Source organism: Paralichthys olivaceus, chromosome 7 (genome assembly GCF_024713975.1).
Source record: "Paralichthys olivaceus isolate ysfri-2021 chromosome 7, ASM2471397v2, whole genome shotgun sequence".
Classification (NCBI taxonomy): Eukaryota; Metazoa; Chordata; class Actinopteri; order Pleuronectiformes; family Paralichthyidae; genus Paralichthys; species Paralichthys olivaceus.
Window position 1 is genome coordinate 18,587,489 of NC_091099.1, and position 20,194 is coordinate 18,607,682.

Genomic DNA, 20,194 nt, shown 5'->3' on the forward strand with positions numbered 1-20,194 from the left:
TTTTTTTTTAAACAAATAAATTTAATTTTGATCAATTCAAGGATATACCTAGCCTATACCTAAAATGCTCCCCCTGCAACCCTCAAAGGATAAGATGTATAGATACTGGATGGATGTTAGTTTTAGTTTTTTCCTATAGTATTTGTGGACAATGAGTAAAATGAATAAAAACAGGCTCATAATTTAAACAATACATACAGTAAAACAACATTCACAATAAGTCTGATATACATCATGTATAAAAACATTTTTTAAATCAGTGCATGTGTTACAAAGCAATGCAATAAACCAAGACAAAAGGGGGAGGGGTATAATGTCTGTTTCCATTCATACTCTGTTTCCTTTGTACTATATTTTTTGCAGCTGAAGATCATTTGAGGATAGTTCTTGCTATGTATAAAATCAAATTTATTCTGTGAGATATTAACAAACTGTGTTTCTTCTGTATATCTTGAGAAAGATTGTAGGAGCTGTGTGAATTACCCAGAGTACTTCTGGGGGGGAAACAACATTCTGCAGAGAGAGAAAGAGAGAGACAGAAAGCTCCTCTAAGTATCATGAGTCATATGTTGATGTTACATCATCGGTCTGGGGCACAAACAGGTATGACCTAGCTGCTACACTCTGGATAGTTATGTTGAGGGGAGTCTAATTAAAACACCTTTGACTTCACCCACTGCTGTTATGAGCATTAAGCCCAGCGTCGTTGGACTGTCGGAGATCTCTGACGGAAATCAGTTATTTTCAACAACACTGCAACATTCTGTGACGCATCATCGGGGACGTGTTTGCTGCTGTCTGTCTGTAGAGCTCAGGATTCTCTCTGTCTCCGTCACACAATGAATCATTGATGGCGTTTTAGAGAAATAACTGAGCAGTGATTATTATTGCAGAGGGCAATGGGGAATGTGTGCGAGTCCCTGACAGTTCACCACGTGAGTGAGCTGGCAGTGTTCCCCCCGTCTTCTCCTGAGAAAGAAAGACAACGTTCCAGTGCTGCAACCGTGGAGCCAAGATGGCCATTGCAATGCCCACTGCTGCCCACAGCTGCCAGTCACTTGTCCGCTTTTAAGCCCATCTTTTTTTCTTTTTTTTTTTGCAAAGTGAAGGCTGATGATGAGGGATGCTGTGTGCAGACCACCGCTGTGCGTCCCTGTGCCACCCAGACTCCATGAGGCGGCGTCCTCAGTGCCCCGGAATGCTGTCCAACGTCCTTGTTCAATGAAGAGTGTTGAAGCCTGAGAGTTTTTGCCGGTGTGTAGTGAATCTGAGAACTTACATGCTCCCTGATTATAACGTGAGTAACTCTGGGTGAATGAATATGCAGCATCCTGCTGAGACAAAGAATAAAGGTGTTTGCGTCACGCGATTCTTTGCACCAGCACTCTTAGAGCTGAACAAGCAGTATACCTGTGTTGACTGTCCTCCAGCCGCTGCTAGTCTGCAAAAGGATTAAAAAATAATACAGAATCAGTACAGATATTCAGATATTCATAGGGACAATTATTTAACAAATTTCTACCTCTGCTTTCTCTGTCACAATGTAAACACTGTTCTCAAAAACACCCACGCACACAGGACAGGACAATAAATTCATTATTTTATTTAACCAAGATGAGCACAACTACAAACATGACATCACAACCGAAGTAAGCTATGAGTGATGACAATGAAATGAGCAGAGTTGCTTTCTGTTTTTCTTGCTATAGTCAAGTGAGCTGTTATTTGTTATTTGAGGTGTTTGGGCACATTTGCCTTTTTCTTTTTCCTATACCGCAACACCTCAAATACACAAGCATCACATTTTACACCACTGGGCTTTTGCATTAGTCTTTTCTGTTTGAGCTTGTGTGAGACGTCTTGGCCGTCATACATTTCTCTGTTAGAAAGGCGGTTACATGAAAGAATGAAGTCCACTGTACTCTGTGTTTGTTCAAAAATAAATGTACTGTTAGTGAAATAACTGAACACAAAAACACTTCAAACAAACATCTCATATAAATAAAATAGGAAAATGAAATTATATTAAGATATTTTTCCATGGTGAATGGAACTATGTTCATCTCCACAGATGTGAGAACCCAATCTAATAAAGAGGATGCTCCTCATTAAGATTTCGTCAAATATAAAGGTCAGAGAAAACTGAAGGCGCTGTAGGCGACATGTGGTTTCATGGGGTGCTGCCTCGGCCACCAGGGATTATTCCTCTCCATTCGCCCCAAGCTGCTTCAGTCACTGTCAGAGGTACCATCTTAATATAGCCTACACTTTATCAGACCAAACATGTCTTCAGTTATCAGTTGACAGAACATGGGATTCACATGTGTTGGAGATACATTACCTTTATGTGTGGACTTGGACTGACTGGAAGCCACAGTGGTCATGTCTGTGGGTAGACCCACGTACACACCACCATAGTTCCTGAGAAGAGAGGACTTATGTTATGTTGGTTTTACCTCTGCCAAGGAGGTTCTGTTTTCATAAGGTTTCACACAACTGGACAGATCACCAGTGTATGCATTTGGAATGAGTCAGGAAATAAAATTTTAAATTTTGATGCACATCTTGATCTGGGGGCAGACAAAGATTTTTAAAATTGAGAGAGTTTTCTGAGAGAATAATTCATGGATCTTTATGAAAAGAAATCGGACATGTTTAGGTATAAAATGTGGTGCAGATCCAAATAAAAATCTGGATCTGGTGAATTTCAAGTGGACTGCATTCACTATAATCTCCGTGGATAAAGAGAGCGAGCTCCATGCACTTATTTTCACAGTCTATCCATCCTCTTTGAAACAAAGTTTTAAAGTGAAACTCAGTTTCAAAATAGATAATTCCACTGATTTATAAGCAGTTATTCCTTGACATTTAAAATAATTGGCAACAGTGGTGATAACAATGGTAATGTAGAAAAACCTATATCTCTTGGTAAAATAAAAAGTGTTGCGAGTAACAAACAAAAAGTTGAGAGCAAGTTGAAACAATTCAAATTTTTTATTTTATTTCTACCTTTGCTTTTCCTTCTGTGACATATCGACATAAATGTGACACGCCAATGAAAAAATATCACATTGATGTACCATAAAAACAATGCAATTGTTTGTATTGCATAAGTTCAATGATTATTCTAGATGAAAGATGCAGACAATAAATTATAGAAATGTAATAAAGTACCTTCTTTTCTCATCTTCTACCGCGGGATCTTCTGTCCTGATAGAGAGAAGAAGCACGGGTCAGGTCAGCTCAATAAAAATTCACAAACAAAGAAAGTCATGAGACGCAGATTGTAAAGATTGTAAACACTGAACTGTGGAGGCAAAGTCACATGTCTGCCAAATATTTGAGGTACGCTTCATTAGCCCTGTAGGGAATACAGCTCATTCTGTTCTGGGAAATCTCAACTGCAAAATTTCATGGAAGCTGAAGACTGAACAACCAGTTTCCAATTACCTCATTTTTTTAATTCTCGTTATTGTTTGCTCATTTTTCAAGAACTGCTTTCACCATATTAGACTACCTGTGTGTGTGTGTGTGTGTGTGTTTTGCTGTGCACTACAGTCCTCAGAAGAAGTGATTAGCCTCAGTGAGTCAGTCATGTACTGCTGTCAGCTCTCATGGGTCCAGTGCTGGCTGCTCAGATGGTTATCAAGAAGTGCACGCACGCACGCACGCACGCACGCACGCGCGCGCACACACACACACACACACACACACTGATTCCAGGAAATGCTTTGGTGATGCTGCTCCTCCCAAAGCTTTGATAGACACTAATGTAAAATTTCTTAAGGACACAGAAAAACAGAAGCAGAAACAACTTTTTTTTAAACTAAAAGAATAGTTTAACACTTTCATGTTTTCATATACATTGCTTTCTTTTAAAGTCAATATCCTTTCTCACACTGAATATTATAGTGTGGTGGATTTTTGAAGGAGGGAGATGAAAATGAAGCCTGTATTCTGTAACCCTCAGGCTGATGACATAAACAAAAACTTATTGGAGTCAGGAGTTATCAAACCTTCACTAATGAAACCAGAGGTTTGAGGTTAGAGCTACTTTCCCTTAGAGAAACATGTTCAAATGAAGCATCTTCTGATGTGAAACACATTTCACAAAGACTTACAATCAAGAGTTGCTGATTTCTAAGAAGCTGGAAATGCAGACAAAATGAGTTTCAAGGAGTTCATTTGATTTTCATCAGGACACAGTTAATAGACAGTTAGTGGCTGCGATCAGTGAGATAAGTGAGTGCCAGTGAAAGGCCTGAAGGAATCATTGGAGCTGGATAACCTCTCTGTTTATGCACTGTTGTGTTACAGCATTAGTGTCCATGGCAGGAAACCACAGAGGAAGCTACTACTCTCCAGCGTCACATTCTGTACATACCCAAAGATGGCAAAAGACACTTTGAGACTCAAGAATGATGGAAAAATGTTCTGAATGTTTTGTCCACTTATCTGTTTTGTGAAGGTGTAGTGTGTGATGCAAACGCACAAAGTCTGGAGGCCATAGGGGCATCATGTGTACCTGAAATCATTAGAAAACCACTGATGTACTTACACTTCTTTGGAGGCTTCTGCTGGACCTGAAAACAGATGAAAAGACAAGATTTAATTTATACTGTGTGTATCTGTTACCTCACTAATAATTAATCCCTGTGTGTTTACTTCATGGACCAGGCAGCTGTTTCCTTCCAAAACCACCTTTCAGGAGACACAGACATATACACGCAAATAAAAGAGCCAGCCACAGCTACATAACACATCACACTTCAACACAGTCTGCCTTTACACTGTTTAAGAACAGCTAACTCACTGGAAATACTCGGTTATTTGGTTATAAAGTGAAGGTGGAGACCCTCAGGCTGGCAGTGATCTAAAATAAGTTTAAAATAGAATAACATTCAATGTCTATTCAGGCTTGGTCATGTACAAAATGTACAACGTTGTTTATTAGTCATTGGATTTAACTTCCAAAAGCAAATTTAAAGCGGAGTGATAAGCTGAGTTATATTTGATATTTTAATATTTGAGTCGACAGTAGCTTAAAGCAAGAACATTTTATCAGTCATATTACTACATTAGACATGAAACATTACTATATTATTTATCACTTTATCAAAGTGCCTTTGTTGCCTAAATTTACATTTATTACGTGCGAACCCCATTATCAAAGTTCAGCACTTAATATTTCCCTATAATCCATCCTGACCACCATATCTACAAATGAACAAGAAAACATATTAACATATATTCAAATAGCACAAAACACTAACAATGTTCAGCCAAAATAAATATTAAAATGTATATGCAGGTTTAATGCTTCATTGGAATATCTTTGGGATAATTTGCATAACTCAAGTCCATTTGAGTGATAACATTTGCTTTGTATATCCACTAATAGTCGTCAATATGAAGACCACTAATACTCAATCAGTTGGCTTTTATTTTTTAGTTTCCTCAGCCTTTAGAGGGTAACAGAGGACATGTTGCTGTAAATGCATTGAGTATAAAATGCCTGGATTCAAAAAGCTCACACTTTGTGTCGACCCTTTTTTATACACTGACGTGCAGCATTTTAAATGTAGAGAATCTACATTACGCAGCTAATTTTGTCCTTGTGAAAGGAATTGAGAGTTGTGTTTCTTTTCTCGTTAAGGTTTGAGTCTGCTGACATGACACAGGGGCCATTCAGCGGCCAAACAAGAGCTCATTCATTTCCTACGGAGCACATCTGGCTGCATAAGACTGGGGATGAGCAATGTGATATATACGGTGCATTGAGACTGTCGTTGAGAGTTTGGTAATGACCATAGATTAAAATTGGAACATTCTTGTGTGACTCCACTTGAAAGCTGAATCCTGAATGACTTTGGTTGTGGTTTTGATTTGGACAATGCCTGGGAGCAAAACATTTGAAATGAATAGTAACATTTTACTTTAACCTTTCCTCTGTGACATTTGCAAAACATTTAGTAAGTGTGTTACAACAAATACTGTAATTCAGACATTTTAAGTGTTAACTGTTGAATACATTAATGAAGATTTAAAGGTTCAGTGTGTAAGATTTAGGTGAAATGGATCTTTTGGCAGAAGTTGGATATAAAATAATCTTAGTGATGTTTTAACTAGTGGGTGATCGTCTAAATTGTATGAATTGTTGTTTTCTTCGTGCTTTACATTTAAATACTTTATATTTACATCGAGAGTTGGTCTACAGAGGTCACAAGATTTGTTTTACAGTCATCCAGACTGGACAAACTAATCGCCTGATGAGTTTTTATGACAACTGAAGCTACCTCCATGTTTGGAAGGAGAGGGTGAGTTAATGGTAATCAGCTGCAACATGCAACTTTACCACTAGATATCATTACATTCTACACACTGAACCTTTAAATCAGCCAACTCTGTTATAAAGTAATTATTTAACATTCATATACTGCTTATCAATGCAAAATGAGGGAGGATAATCTAAAGTGTTGCACAAATATTAATATATATATATATATATATAAATCAATCTAAAAAATGAACTTATATCGACATAAAACTACAACAGGAGTTGTTGATGAATACATAAACATATAACATATACATACATATAATGTGTTATAAAGTGTTAATTACATGTATGTGTGGTGCTTTTAAATGCTTAATATAAGTTGAAATAAAGTGTTAGGGTAACATATTACTATTTTAATATTTGAAATGTATTTTTTATGATTGAAGGTAAAACACTGTAAATGAATATATGGACATTTTATGTGTTTAAATACAGTAAATACATTTTCAATAATTAGAACTTCACCTGTGAAGACATTTTATATTGTTAGAACTGTGTTCCTATTAGCAATGTTCCCTCTACTTTGGTGTCCACAACAGGTGTCATAGTTATAAACATTTACCACTAGTGTTCATAATGTGCTTTATACAGGAAATGAAATGTGTTAAACAAAATTAAACTGCAAATGTGTAGAAACAATTATACTTAAAATAGTATAAATATGAGTAAGATCGATGAGAGGGCATCCACTGGCTTTAGCATATTGTCAGCTTGTACAAACAAATGAGAGCAGCCACTGGTCCATGTTTGTCAAAGTGACAGGATGTCACATGTCCTTGACATTGTGCTGAACGCTGACCTCTACTAAAGAGCAGAAAATGGATAAGGCCTGCTGCACTGAAATAAACACAGCTGCCGACCCTCATAAACAAGCCACACTCACAACAAAACAACAAAAGGATGTTGTCTGCAGACAATTTAACGAAGAGCAAATTTAAACCAAAAGGCAACAACTGGTCTGTTTCAGTAGTTTGTCTGTGGCTTCCTGCTTTGTGAATGATTCTGTACCTGCAAGCACACACCGTGCTGAATTAAATGGTAGTCGTGTAGAGATGACCCTGCTGACACTTAAATCTAATTTTTACCTCATTTGGACCATAGTGTCCAGAGATTTACTCTGCATAATTTAAAACAGGAAGCCTATTGTATCAGTCTGAATCAAAAGAGTGATGTGTTATTTAAGGACAAGTCACAATTAAGCAGGATATCTGGATGAGTGTTTGTATAAGCATCCACTCAGTTGTGTTCTCCAGGCTTTATGAATGAAAGCTGGCTATTTGATCGAGAGTATTTCAAAGACAAATGCTTCCAGGCACAACTAGCATCAGTGAAGAGGGGGGAACAAAAAGAGCATGAATGTCAGTGTAACTGTTGGTCTTTCATCCTCAGAATCCATGGAAACCGACACAAACACACAAAGAGAAAGAGAAACACATGAAGAAAAAAAGACCAATGAGGGACTTGCTTTTGTATCAATGTAGACATTGTAATTACAGTATCATTGTCACCATCATTAGCAGATTAACACATTCCTGAGGCTGCTCTGGTGTCTCAGAACATGGGAGACCCTTCAGGTTTGACCCAGCATTCGTGACTGAGGAGACCACCTCACGAAAACACATGCATCTAGCTGACACACAAACACACACATTGTAGAGTGACTCCCAGAATGCCACAAATGCCCAAAAATATTACATGTGGAGGCATTAACATATGTGATGGTATGATGCTGTCTATTCATTTATGAATGAAGTCAAGACGCTGAGATCCCACACACAGAATGCAAGGGGAACCCTGACAAATCATTTACATTCAAAACACTGTCTCCCATTGATGCAGATACAGTGACAACGCTCTCCCACACACTCTGACACACACACACACACACACACACACACACACATACACACACATACACACACATACACACACACACATATATATATATATTTTATATTCATACAGATGCTTGAAACACTACTCACCACCTCCTGTGTTGCTGGTAACTGAGGAATTGCCACAACCCATTTTACATCGATGCAGCCACCGTCCAAGCAGAGCAGAAAAATGCTTAAGAAGAAGAAGAAGATGAAGGAGGAGGAAAGGAAAGAGACCCAAATCACATTGGGAAAGAAAGAATGAAAGAAAGAAAGAAGGAAGAGAGGGAAGGTCACAGAAACGTCTCACAGGGATCTCCTCTGGTCGTGTTGCCCTCCCCTCTGCTCAGTCTTGAGTCCGTCCTCTCTTCAATGCAATGGAGAGCTGAGAGTGAACTGAAAGCATGGAGAGAGACACTTTTATACACACACACACACACAGAGAGAGGGAGAGAGAGAGAGAGAGAGAGAGAGAGAGAGAGAGAGAGAGAGAGAGAGAGAGAGATGCTATGCCCTAACATGATTTGCTCTTTTCCTCCACCCTGACATGGTTGCCCGGGAAACCGGGCGAAAGGAGGCGGAGGGTGTGTTGAGACTGACCAATAGGGAGCTTTCATTTCATATAAAGGTGGAAAAAAAGGAAATGCATTCATGGGGCATCAGTTTATCAGCCTGTGCGTGACATCCTGTAAAAACACCCAACTTGTCTATCGAGGACCTTTATTTGTGCTTTTTTTCTATAGGCAACACACACACACACACACACACACACACACACACACACACACACACACACACACACACACACACACACACACACACACAGCAAGAAGCTAGGAAAGCACAAGGGTCATGCTTAGGCCGGTTTATAACAGCCTTTACATCTCAGCACATGTTGTTTTGAGGCTCTGACAACACTGTGTGTGATGGGAGTTCAGATGGGAGTTAAATAGCTCACTCCACCGGTGAAAGTAATTCTCACATTCAGTGTGTGGTGTTATGAAGCAGCCACATCTGAGTCAAGATTTTTAACATTATGATGACACCTTTCCAGCGGCAAACGCTCCATTCCTGAAAGAGCCTGCCAATAAAGCAGCAGACATTTCTCCTTCACATTTTCTTCTGTTAGTCAGGCTTATAATGGTTTCCTCAGGTCCGTACATACAGGCTCTCATGAGTACAAGTGGCAGTTTGCTGGTATATTAAATCGTGTGTGCTGTTATTAAATCCTGGAATGTCTCTCTCTGACGTAGAGGTGCAGGATCAGAACTTTTTGTACAATGGGTGATTTTTCACAGATATTTGAGATAAGAGACAATTAAAATTGACATTAAAGGAATAGTTTCATGTTTTTGGGAAATACACTCCCTTTCCAGCAGTGAGTTGGATGAGGAGATCCATATCACTCTATGAGTTGAGGCTACAGCCAGCTGCTTAGCTTAGTTCAGCATGCAGACTGAAAACAAAGGGGAAACTGCTAGCCTGGCTCTGTCCCACAGATGGAATAAAGAGATGGACGACATGATGGCTCGACATGAGTGAAGCCGAATCGTCTTGATCACCACCTCTTGGATAGCTGCAAAAATTTGGTTTTAATTACTCATTCAATGCTACAAAACCTGGGTCAAACGTCATGATTGACAGATGAGACTGATTTACCATTAGTCAAGCATCCTCAATTACTACTGCGCAGATTCTGGCTCCAAACGATGTCATCAGCAGAAGATAGCAGCACTCATATCCGGGTTATTTTAGCGTCAAATTTTGTGGAAGGAAGTGGGAGACATGTCATCTATCTTTGTAATCAGCCTATACTCTGTCCAAATGTGTCTAAATAACAATATTGTGATAAGATAACTGGGTGTAGTGGGGAGCTAATGCTTATGTCAGTCGCATTGATTTTCTTCATTTGCTAAAATGTACAAAGTACGAAACTTTCTGGCAAAACAAGTACAAACTTGTTTCAGGTGAGTAACATGACTTCTGTTTGGTCAGTCTTCTTCTGTCTAACCAGCATTTGCAGTAAAAATGGATTGCGTTACAGAAGGAATTGTCCATTGCAAAGATGAAAGGAAAGAATGCTTTTAAACAGGTAGCTTTGTGGTCATGGCGCTGTGCAATGAAGGTCTGATGGTGAGTCTGCTGCTAAATGGATTGTGTTTATATAGTTATATATGTTTTATAAAGCACTTAGCCACTCAAAGCCTTTTACACTATAAGCTACATTCACCCATTTACACAGTGCTATATGCTGCTCTACCTTCCATCGCACATCTTTCACAAACGGAGGGCAATCCACAATAGATTACATAATGGAGGAACCTTTTCGTTAATCATAATTGTTTTTTTGTGAAATGTCTCAGGAACTACTGAATGAATTTCTATATGCTTTCATATCTCCATCAAGATATTTTTTTGCCGACATGCATTGCTCCTCTTGAGGGAGTGTGTGCTCGATAAACAACTATTTTTCCTGTATGGCAATCATACCATCCCAGGCACAAGCGTATGCTCTCCAGCAGATACAGGTTTAAACTTTCTCCTGAGAGTGTGTTTCCTTTGTCAGCTGAATCGCTGCTTTGTTTAATCCAGGTTAGTTCCACTGACATTAAGCATCTCTTTTTATAGGCCAGATTTAGCCGAGCCAGCAAACACAGTTAATTATCGAACTTGGTACTGAAATGCCTTGTCTGATTTACACCCACAACTAAACCAATTAAAAAACCCAAGTCCATCGAGGAGGAAAGAATGTTCTCCGGCTGCGTGTCACGGCTTGCCTACATTAGACTCTACACAACAAGACATGGCCATCGATCTTAAGTCAATTAAACTATAATGGAGACCTAAAATGTCTTAGAGTAAAAAAGAGAAAAACTATTTCAGTTTCACTAACTTTAAGTTACATTATCCTGTGATTGTAAAATTATCTTGGTAACAAAAAGATAAGGCTGCATTTCTCAAGTAAATCATATTTAACTGGAAACAACATATTATAAATCAGTTTATTTTACACTTGTTTCAAATTCAAGGTTGTGTCATGGTTGAAGTTTTGTATCCACCTCTCAGTTATTAGGCCATTAAACCACTTGCTCTTTAACCTGTAATAGAAGTTAACAGGTTGAGACGATGTGTAATCTTTGCTGAGTGGAAATAGCTGTAAGTGGTTAGTGACATATATGTGGCAATACTAACTGCTCTTGTACTGCTTAAAATGTTGGCCAACATAAAAATAAAACAACAATCTACTTTTCAATCACATTATTTTTTGGCCCCACCTCAGAATCTACACAAAAACCTATTAATTTCAGTAAACTTCATTATCATACACAGTAAATTGGATCAGACTCGAACAAATAAGTCAATCTTCTTGTTTAGTTTGGGCGTGCGCTCACTTCATGACTCAAGTGGTAACTCGTTGGGACAGATTAGGCAAACAAAGAAGTAGTTGATTGTACATATTCTTCAATACACTGTAATTTCATTATTACACAAGAGAACACACTGACTTATGTTCTGGAGTGAGGTGCTTTACAAACCTGCATGATGAGATTTGTTGTATTGTTTTAATGTTCACATTACACATTTGTGTTGGATACAACATACACCAACTTCACAAACTAGGAGGTCACACCCACTAAGTGGAGTGACTACATCCCACACAAACAGGTCACAACAATTCTGCAAAGCTGCAATTCAACACAGCAGTAACCCACAACACAAAAGGTCAAACAGACACACACAAGTTACTGGAATCAAAAGCATTAATCACAACTACACAAGGTGCCGTGCACAATGCAAAAGATACAAGAAAACAAGATGTAAAGAGGCATTCCAAACCCTATCTGCCTAAAGAGATGGCTAACTAGCCTGGCTAGTCTTCAATGACTCCCTAGGAGGCTTCTTTAAACGTTTTACTCAGTAAATGGGCAGCAGACCCAAAACAAAGTCCCCTGCCACACCCTGATAACGCGAGCACAGACAGGTATACCACCAACATTAAGAAAGGCAAAATAAGTGTCTGCCACGATACAACACTATACACACAATGTTAAGATACCAGGCTGAGGTCCAGCAAAATCAGCAATGGGTTCAGGGCTTGAAAATAAAAGATGACATTACAGAACGTGCTCAGCCGCAGTATGTGACATTTGGAAAACTAGGAGTACGGCGACTACTCACTTTATCATCCAGGGTGGGATCAGTGACAGAAGGGATTGTTTCTTCCAGCTTGCAGCTTCTGTAAAAAGGGAGCAGTAAATTCAGAAACCAGCAACAATTTTAAGTACATCTCATGATCTACCTGTAATCTGACAATTGTGTCTGAGACAAAACAAAATACGAGCTGGATGATAATTACTTAAAATGGGTTTAAATTAAATGGCCATGATATTGTACCAATCAGCTGTAGCAATTTCTCCTGTCACTCATTTACATTATTTTTACATTTATTGGTTCCTGCATCTTGAGTCTGAAGATTTGCTGCCTTCCTCTGTTGTATATCACTGTAAATTGAATAACGTTTTGGTTTAAGACACATTACAGTGGTTTGAGACTTCAATTGTAAGTCATTTGAATGACTGAAAATATAGCGAATTGCTTGTATCTCACGATTGCTTTATTAATGATTAATATCTAATCAAATACTGTACAAAAATATGTCAATGGAAGGGCCAATCTGCCATGGAATAACTTGATATGTTTCACATTTGAGAATACTTTGCCAAGAAATATTTCTTTACTTTTAAATAATATTTTGAATGCAGAACATTTACTAGTAGTTGAGCACTTGGTGGAAGTTCGACTTTCTTGTCCTACCACTGTTAAAATAGATTACTGTAATTAACCTTTGTTCAGCAGGAACTCAAGATATCTTAACCTTGAAACGCATTGTGTAAATCATCATTATATTTTATTTGCTAAATATTTATTAGGACTTCGGTGCCTCAAACAGATAATTATAATGAAATAGATGCATCCTTACAAAGTACAAGAACATCTGCAATTTATATCAGAGTTTTCAAGGCAAAAGGTAGAACAGAAAAAAACTGACAAACACAATTAAAGGAAAGTGTTTATTCTGTGAATGAAGGAGAACTCTGCGACTAATTTCTGTTACCACATGGGGTCGCTGTTTACAGTAAAATGGTGGCACCTGGTTTATCAGCTGTCTATCCATACACATATATATAATATATGTAAATATACTGTGTGTGAATGTGTTAGTATTCTGTGTATGTATTTATTTCTAAAGACACAGGATATATATATATATACAAAGTATATTTGTTCAACGTTTTTTATTCCTCACCATGTTTGTTCCGTCGGTTCTGGATGACGTCACCCTGGGCCCGCCTCCAGTGCGTTTCTCGCCTCGGCCGCGCGGTGGTCTCTGGGAAACCGAGTCCACGCTCTGAATCACTCAAGCCTCCCTCTTTCCCTTGTACTGCGACGCTAACAAGATGCCGGCCGTTCATCACAAGCTGCTGCTGGAGGAAGCGCTGCAGGACAGTCCTCAGGTAGGGGGAGAGCGGCTCGTCCCGGGGAGAGGACCCGGCTCTCTGTCACTGTGGAGGGGGGGAAGTTATCTTGCTGGAGCCCAGATCCGGGTCCCGGCTGTAGTCCGGTCCCTCTGCTCGGTGACAGCTCTGTGTTGACACGTTGTTATGTGAATGTAAAATCCTGTTTCAGGGGCGGAAACACTGCTGTTGTTTGTGCTGCTTGACTTTATTATGAGCGTTTGGTTGATTGTACACGGGACCACCGCTCGTCACAGGGCTACCCTCTGTCTGTCTGTCTGTTTATCTGTCTCTCTGTCTGTCTGTCTGTCTGTCTCTCTGTCTGTCTCTCTGTCTGTCTGTCTGTCTGTCTATCAGAGGAGATACTCCCTGTTTAACTTCCCAACTCATTTTGGACGATGTCAAGACCACAGACAACACAAACACACCTGCAGCCATTTTATTCTGCAGGGTCCTCTGACGTTAGTTGTTTTGGGGTTTAGACTCAATCTGGGCCTGATTCTCTGGATGTGGGAGGGTTTTCCATTATCCCCAGGAATTAGTCAATACCCTGGAACAGGGCTGTCGTATCTGTCTCTATGGTGAGCACCACATGCTGTGTGATGGTCACAGGTCTGACATGAACTGTGAAAGATGTTCACTAGGCCTCATGCATGGATTTGAAGTGATGGTTAAGTGTAATACAGAACCCCGTTCTGCTATATTATACCATATTGTACTGTTATAATGCACATCTGTTCTTTTTATTACAAGGAATACAAACTAGCAGGAATGTGTTCTTTACTTATAGGTCGATATAAGTATGTGAAAATTACAGTAGAAGAAGAATATAAATCAAAACTAAAATAAGATCAAAGAAATCAAAGGGAATATAATTCCCACATCTTCCTTAAAGAGATTATTAAATATTCCCATGGTCTTATTATTATCTTATTATTATCTTATTATCCGTTTGTCCTGGAAGAGAGGTCCCTCACTTGTGGCTCTCTCTGAGGTTTCTAAATTTCTTTCCCTGTGGTCAGCCCTATATGAGGCAAATTGCGAATATGGGCTCTACAATTAAAAATGAATGATTAATTGATATATTTAAGGGAATTAAAATAATCTTTAAACCAGTAACGTAATTTGGGTTACATTTGTTTATATGACATTTCCCAAACAAGATCAGCAAGTTAACACTATTGTACACAATATATCATTTTTCAAGTTGGTTGTATAGGTTGGTTAAATCATAATTTTGATATGTATTTCTTTGATTTTATTAATACTGAACAAGTATGGTATCTCACCACGCACATCTAATGTAGCCTGAATTTTCTGTTTTCTGTTACATCACTCTTTTAGCACTGCTGACATCCTTGATGGTTGTGCTTAAGTGCAGCCCAAGCTGAAGCTGGAGGCTTATTCTCATCTCTCACATTACTGTCCTTCACAATGTAGGCTCTTATAAGAAGAAATAGGCCTGGTGCTTTCACTCAGTAAATTAATAATAATAATAACGATAATTATCATTTTATAACTTTATTTATACAGCACCTTTTAAAAGCAAAGTTTCAAAGTGTGATTCCAGATGATCTCCTTTCAGCGTGAAATGACAGTCACAGTTTCCCCTGTGGTGGAAGTCAACAGGAGTGGACTGTAAACAGACTTTAGCCAGTGGGTGTGTTCCTCTCTGCTGTATCTGTATCTGCATCTGCCCCACCTTGCTGCACCTGCCCTCAGACAATCCTCAGTTTGCATACAGCCAGCCTGCAGTAAAATCACTATGCCTCCAGTGTCACTTAAAAGCTAGAGTTCAGTACTGCAGATCTCCTCATTTCTCTCCCTGTGTCTAATGTCTGCTATCAACTACTGCCAATGCTCTTATTAACTAAAAAGGCATTTAGTAGAGTGCATTCCTCCAGCAACAGTCCCCTCATGAAATCACATTCTCTTCAAGAAGATTTTCATTTGGATCAGCACCAAAGATCCATGAATTATTCTAGGAGAAAGTGTAATGGATTCATTCTGTAGGCATTGTGTGATTGTGCTAATTAACAAAGAAAAAAAGAAACAGGGATGAAAACGTTATCTTTTTGGCAGAGGTAATAATACTCCTTTGTGAATTTCAGTTAAGTAAATTGTTTTAGTTTTATATTTTACAAGAGTAGTGTTTACTTTATGGCTGCCCAATAGTTTCAATAAACTTTCCCCAAGAAACATATGAAGCTTCAGCTTAACTGTCCTGGGCTTGATCATTAGATTAGAATAAATAAATACTATTCTCTCTCATGTCTTATTTTATCAATAAAATGTCAGAACACACTGAAACAACCCTGTTATAATTTCTTCTTTCTTTGTGCAACCAACCAACCAACAAGATCACAAAGATAAAAAAACTTAATATCCTCACATTTGAGAAACTAACTAGAGAGTATGTGGGATTGTTACTATTAGTTCCAGCTGTATTTACAGTTATTGTGTCATCTGAACAAACATGAATGTTTTTAACTGAAACATTTTGTCTCACAGACTCGCTCTCTGCTCAGTGTGTTTGAGGAAGATGCTGGGATGCTCACAGACTACACCAACCAGCTTCTACAGTCCATGCAGCGGGTCTTTGGAGCTCAGGTACTAAAACAAAAACACATATCATGCTAGAGTAACTGTGAGCAAATTTGAACAGGAATAATTTTTACTTCCCTGACTGAAGCTGAGTTTAAGTGGAACATTTGCATTATTCAAATTCACTTTAGTTTTGTTTAGATTTGCACTGAAAAAAAGGATGTCCTTGTCTCTCTGGAGATTCTGACTGGACAAATGCCAAACTAGGATCTTAAACACAGTTTTTTACAACCTCGCTAATGCAAACTGAATAATTAAACATTATGCACTGAGGAACCTTTAAGTATGGGAGTTTATTATTGACCTTTGGGAAGTGTGTGTGTGGACCATAATACTGGTTCAAAGATCCACTGAGGAACCTGAAAAACCTTTTCATCCACATTTGAATTTTAATTAATGCCACTGTTTGCCTTAAAATAACTATCTGTACAATTTGCTCAGTTACTATAGTGTGCTGTAGGTCGTGTTGGGATGTAGACAGGTTTGACTTTGTATAGTTGATATATCATTCAACATGTTCCAATCACATTTAGTTTTTTGTTCAGATTTATGTAACATTCCTTCAGACCTTTTGTGGACCCATTACAGGTCACTGGTAGGTCTGGCATTTATGTGATTCATCAACATGTATTTTTTTTCTGTCCTCAGTTCATCTTCAATTGTTCCTTCATTACATAGAGGTTTTAATTTTGCATTTTCTGTCAACCTGCTCCCCTACAGAGTGAAATGGGTCTGGCCACAGAGCAGCTCTCAAAGCAGCTTCTGGAATATGAGAAGAAAGTAAGTAAAGGAACCATGATCACATGTGTTACACCCCCCAACCCCACCCCCACACACACTTTCAGTTCAGTTTTCTTATTGCAGTCTCTTTTAGCACTGTTCAGATAAGATAATAAAATTGCTTGATATGCTTTCCAGCGTGCCTTTCAGTTTCTACCACTTGCTCAATGGGCCTCATTCATCAATATCTTCTCAAGAATTTTCTTAAATTAGTTCTTAGGAAGTTTTCTAAGATAAATCTACGTCAGAATAGTTCACATCTGTGTTCTTATATTGATGAATGTCATGTGTTCGTAAATTGAAAGTGCGTCTCAGTTTTTCCTAATTAGCGTAGGTGAACGCCCTGCCAATAGCAACAAAAGGACTGCTGTGCTGTGTGCGCACACAGAAACCGCAGAAACTGAAAAAAACTTTAAGAAGCCAGGAATGATTGAACAAAATCTAGATACGGCGTCGCACCGGACTCAAACCGTGAAAAAGGTTTTGTAGTGTCAGCAGTGGACATGAAATACCACAAAAACCGATTCGTTGAAGTTACACATTCAGTGAAAGCTGTATTGGGAGAAAGTTGCGTAATTGAAGTAAAAAAATAGTTTGATCTCAGATTTGAAGTCAAAATAAATAGTGTGAAATACAGAAGAGAGAGGGGGGAGGGAAAAGAAAAGGAGCAGCCCGGCATTGGAAACACAGCACAGCAGGTGAACCCTTAGCTTCCTCACAATGAACCTGATTTAATCTAATGTCGATGTGCTGAACAGAACAGAAAATGAAACCTTCATTTTAGTCATTGCCTGCATTTATTATCAAGATACACCCATTAGTATTATCATTTTGGTCTGACCTTTATTCTAGTGTGAGTTTGCATGTGTCTGCCATGCCTTATCTCTGCCTGTCTGTTAAATCTCTGCATGAAAGACAGATGAAGTGCCTCTGAGTCAGTAATCCATCATGGAGCCTCATTTTATGTAGCTAACGAGAAACTAAAATAGATTTGGTGTTGATTCAACACAGCAGGTCTATTAAATCATGCTGAAAAAGAAACGTGTGGATCATTAGAGTGTTGGAACGAATTCCTGTCTGCAAAGTGGATTAAAAAAAAAATCTGCAATGACCTGTAATTGATGCACTTTTTAGTAGTTTAAAAAAGGCTTAAAACGCAGTCTCTTAGCATGGGGTTTATTAGCATCCCTGGACTTGTTCCATGAAAGTAATGTGCCAGAAATCCTGGCAGAAGAGGTTTTTTACATTAAGCCCCCAGTTCAGGGAAGCTCTCCATGCCACATTATGCAGTTTCATGATTAAACTTGTTCTGCCTCTCTTCTGTCTAGAATTTTGCCCTTGGAAAAGGTGATGAAGAGGTAATCACCACGCTGCAGAGCTTCGCCAAAACTGTAGTGGAGGTGAGGCCTGTGTTTGCATTTTTTGTTTATTTAAGTGTGTACTTATGTGTGTGTGCACGGTGCACGCACAGCAGATGAGTCGGATCTTAATCACGCAACAAAGGATATTGCACCTGCATTATCCTTCCACACTGTTTAAAATGACCTCAATTAAAAGACCTTATCCTCCCTGTAAGAGCAAACTGATTTTATACTGATGCTAAGAGGTGGGAATGATGCCTATGGTGCCGGATGGATGGAGGGAGGCAGCGGTAGGTGGATGGATGAATGGAGGAGAGGTGTGCAGGCTCAGGTATATAGACATAACAGATGGGCCTGTCACATTCAGCCACAGGAGTTCACAAGCCTGCCGAGTGAACACTCAACAAGAACACACAGACACACACACACATATGTGTTCTTAATATATATATATATATATATATATATATACACAGTATGCCCAGCGGACACAGGTTGATTGTTTGTTTGACCTTTACCTCGTCATGAACAGAGGAGAGCTCATTTCACACTGATAATTAAGCCAACTGCTGCACCTAATCCTGTGAACTTTAGCACTTTAGCAAAATAATGCAGATTAAAGTGGGTGTCAGCTTGTTCAAATGTCGGTTGTGTAGCGTGTTGATAAGCATGAAGAATTACAGCAGGATTTGCTTGTGTGTGCAACATTTGGTCCTGTTTCCAATATCTGAGCAAACATGAGGTTTTATCATTCTCTTCATGAAATGCACTGTTCCACAGCGTGGAGCCTCTTATGATGGAGGGGAGGCATTTTCTGCACCCACTTTACTGGAAATGTTATTTCCCATCTTCCTAAAAAATAACTGGCAGCAAATGTCACTGTAAATATTAAGATGAATTGTAGCCCCCCCGTAAGATGTTTGGCGAGAGAACATTCTCTGTGTGCTTGTGCGGCACTTGATATTTTTGTATAATGTGTTTTTTGTATCATTCAGCTGAACTCGCTTCACTCAACACTAGCCAACCAGATGGCTGACAGCATGGTCTTCCCCTTGATCCAGTTCCGAGAGAAGGACCTCACAGGTAGGACCACACATACACACAAACACACTTTGTGTTTTCTACTGCTATTAAGCAGTAATGAATTTTTAAGATGTAGATCTGTTGCAGATATTGCACCAAACTCACTTAACACTGAATTTTGCAGAGATAAGCACACTGAAGGAAATATTTGGCATCGCCACTGATGGTGAGTTGATACTTTCTATTCACCAGATTCAGAAAACAGCTAAAGCGTGTAGTTGTTATCTGAGCCTCATGTCCTTTCTCTCGTCTGCTCCAGAGCACGAGGCAACTATGGTGAAGTACAGCCGACTGCCCAAGAAGAAGGAGAATGAAAAGGTAGTGTGACGGGGAAACGCTCTCACGGCTTTACTAATGGAGCTTTTCTTCCATTGATCTAAGGCTGTAAATGGCCTCTCACTGCCATAATGCTCTGCTAATGGGGGAGTGTTTCCTAAGCATTTGAAATACAAAGAGGTGGAATTAAATATTGCTCACTGCTAGAGCTCACTTTTGTATTAAGACTTTGGTAACACAATGCTATTAGCCTCTACTGCATGTGTCATTAGACATTCAAGATAATGCTTCTGTGTGTTTGTGAGAGCTGGACTCTGTCTGCATATGCACATTCAGCAAATGTTGAGCATTGTATTC

General features: G+C 39.0%; 2 protein-coding genes across 4 annotated transcripts in view; one reads left to right on the plus strand and one right to left on the minus strand.

Moving 5' to 3' along the window:
• LOC109624132 (overexpressed in colon carcinoma 1 protein) lies at window positions 1-13,665 on the minus strand. Of its 3 annotated transcripts, none has more exons than XM_069528005.1 (8): window positions 13,526-13,665; window positions 12,397-12,454; window positions 8,326-8,613; window positions 4,559-4,583; window positions 3,175-3,210; window positions 2,342-2,421; window positions 1,411-1,441; window positions 1-1,331 (listed from the first exon to the last, which is right to left on the minus strand). In XM_069528005.1, exons 3-7 carry the CDS (start codon window positions 8,366-8,368, stop codon window positions 1,437-1,439), a joined length of 189 nt encoding a protein of 62 aa, XP_069384106.1. In that variant the 5' UTR covers window positions 8,369-8,613; window positions 12,397-12,454; window positions 13,526-13,665; the 3' UTR covers window positions 1-1,331; window positions 1,411-1,436. The 3 variants fall into 3 exon arrangements, with proteins under 3 accessions (XP_069384106.1, XP_069384107.1, XP_069384108.1); XM_069528006.1 differs by having other exon boundaries at window positions 1,200-1,334; XM_069528007.1 differs by lacking the exons at window positions 1-1,331; window positions 1,411-1,441 and adding an exon at window positions 2,136-2,267.
• The window catches only part of appl2 (adaptor protein, phosphotyrosine interaction, PH domain and leucine zipper containing 2), a 15,675-nt gene continuing 9,073 nt past the window's right edge, over window positions 13,593-20,194 (plus strand). The window contains exons 1-7 of the mRNA XM_020078971.2: window positions 13,593-13,733; window positions 16,245-16,343; window positions 17,058-17,117; window positions 18,446-18,517; window positions 19,474-19,561; window positions 19,686-19,727; window positions 19,821-19,879. Coding sequence (XP_019934530.1) covers window positions 13,677-13,733; window positions 16,245-16,343; window positions 17,058-17,117; window positions 18,446-18,517; window positions 19,474-19,561; window positions 19,686-19,727; window positions 19,821-19,879 — 477 coding nt within the window. The 5' untranslated portion in view covers window positions 13,593-13,676. The remainder of the gene's footprint in view (window positions 13,734-16,244; window positions 16,344-17,057; window positions 17,118-18,445; window positions 18,518-19,473; window positions 19,562-19,685; window positions 19,728-19,820; window positions 19,880-20,194) is intronic.

Bases quoted from the DNA above. Each gene is read 5' to 3' on its own strand.
- LOC109624132 (XM_069528005.1), bottom strand. From the start codon at position 8,368: ATGGGTTGTGGCAATTCCTCAGTTACCAGCAACACAGGAGGTG. The intron at 3,211-4,558 runs GTAAGTACATCA...TCTCTCTATCAG, and splicing joins GCAGAAGCCTCCAAAGAAGT to GACAGAAGATCCCGCGGTAG. The intron at 2,422-3,174 runs GTACTTTATTAC...CTCTCTTCTCAG, and splicing joins GTAGAAGATGAGAAAAGAAG to GAACTATGGTGGTGTGTACG.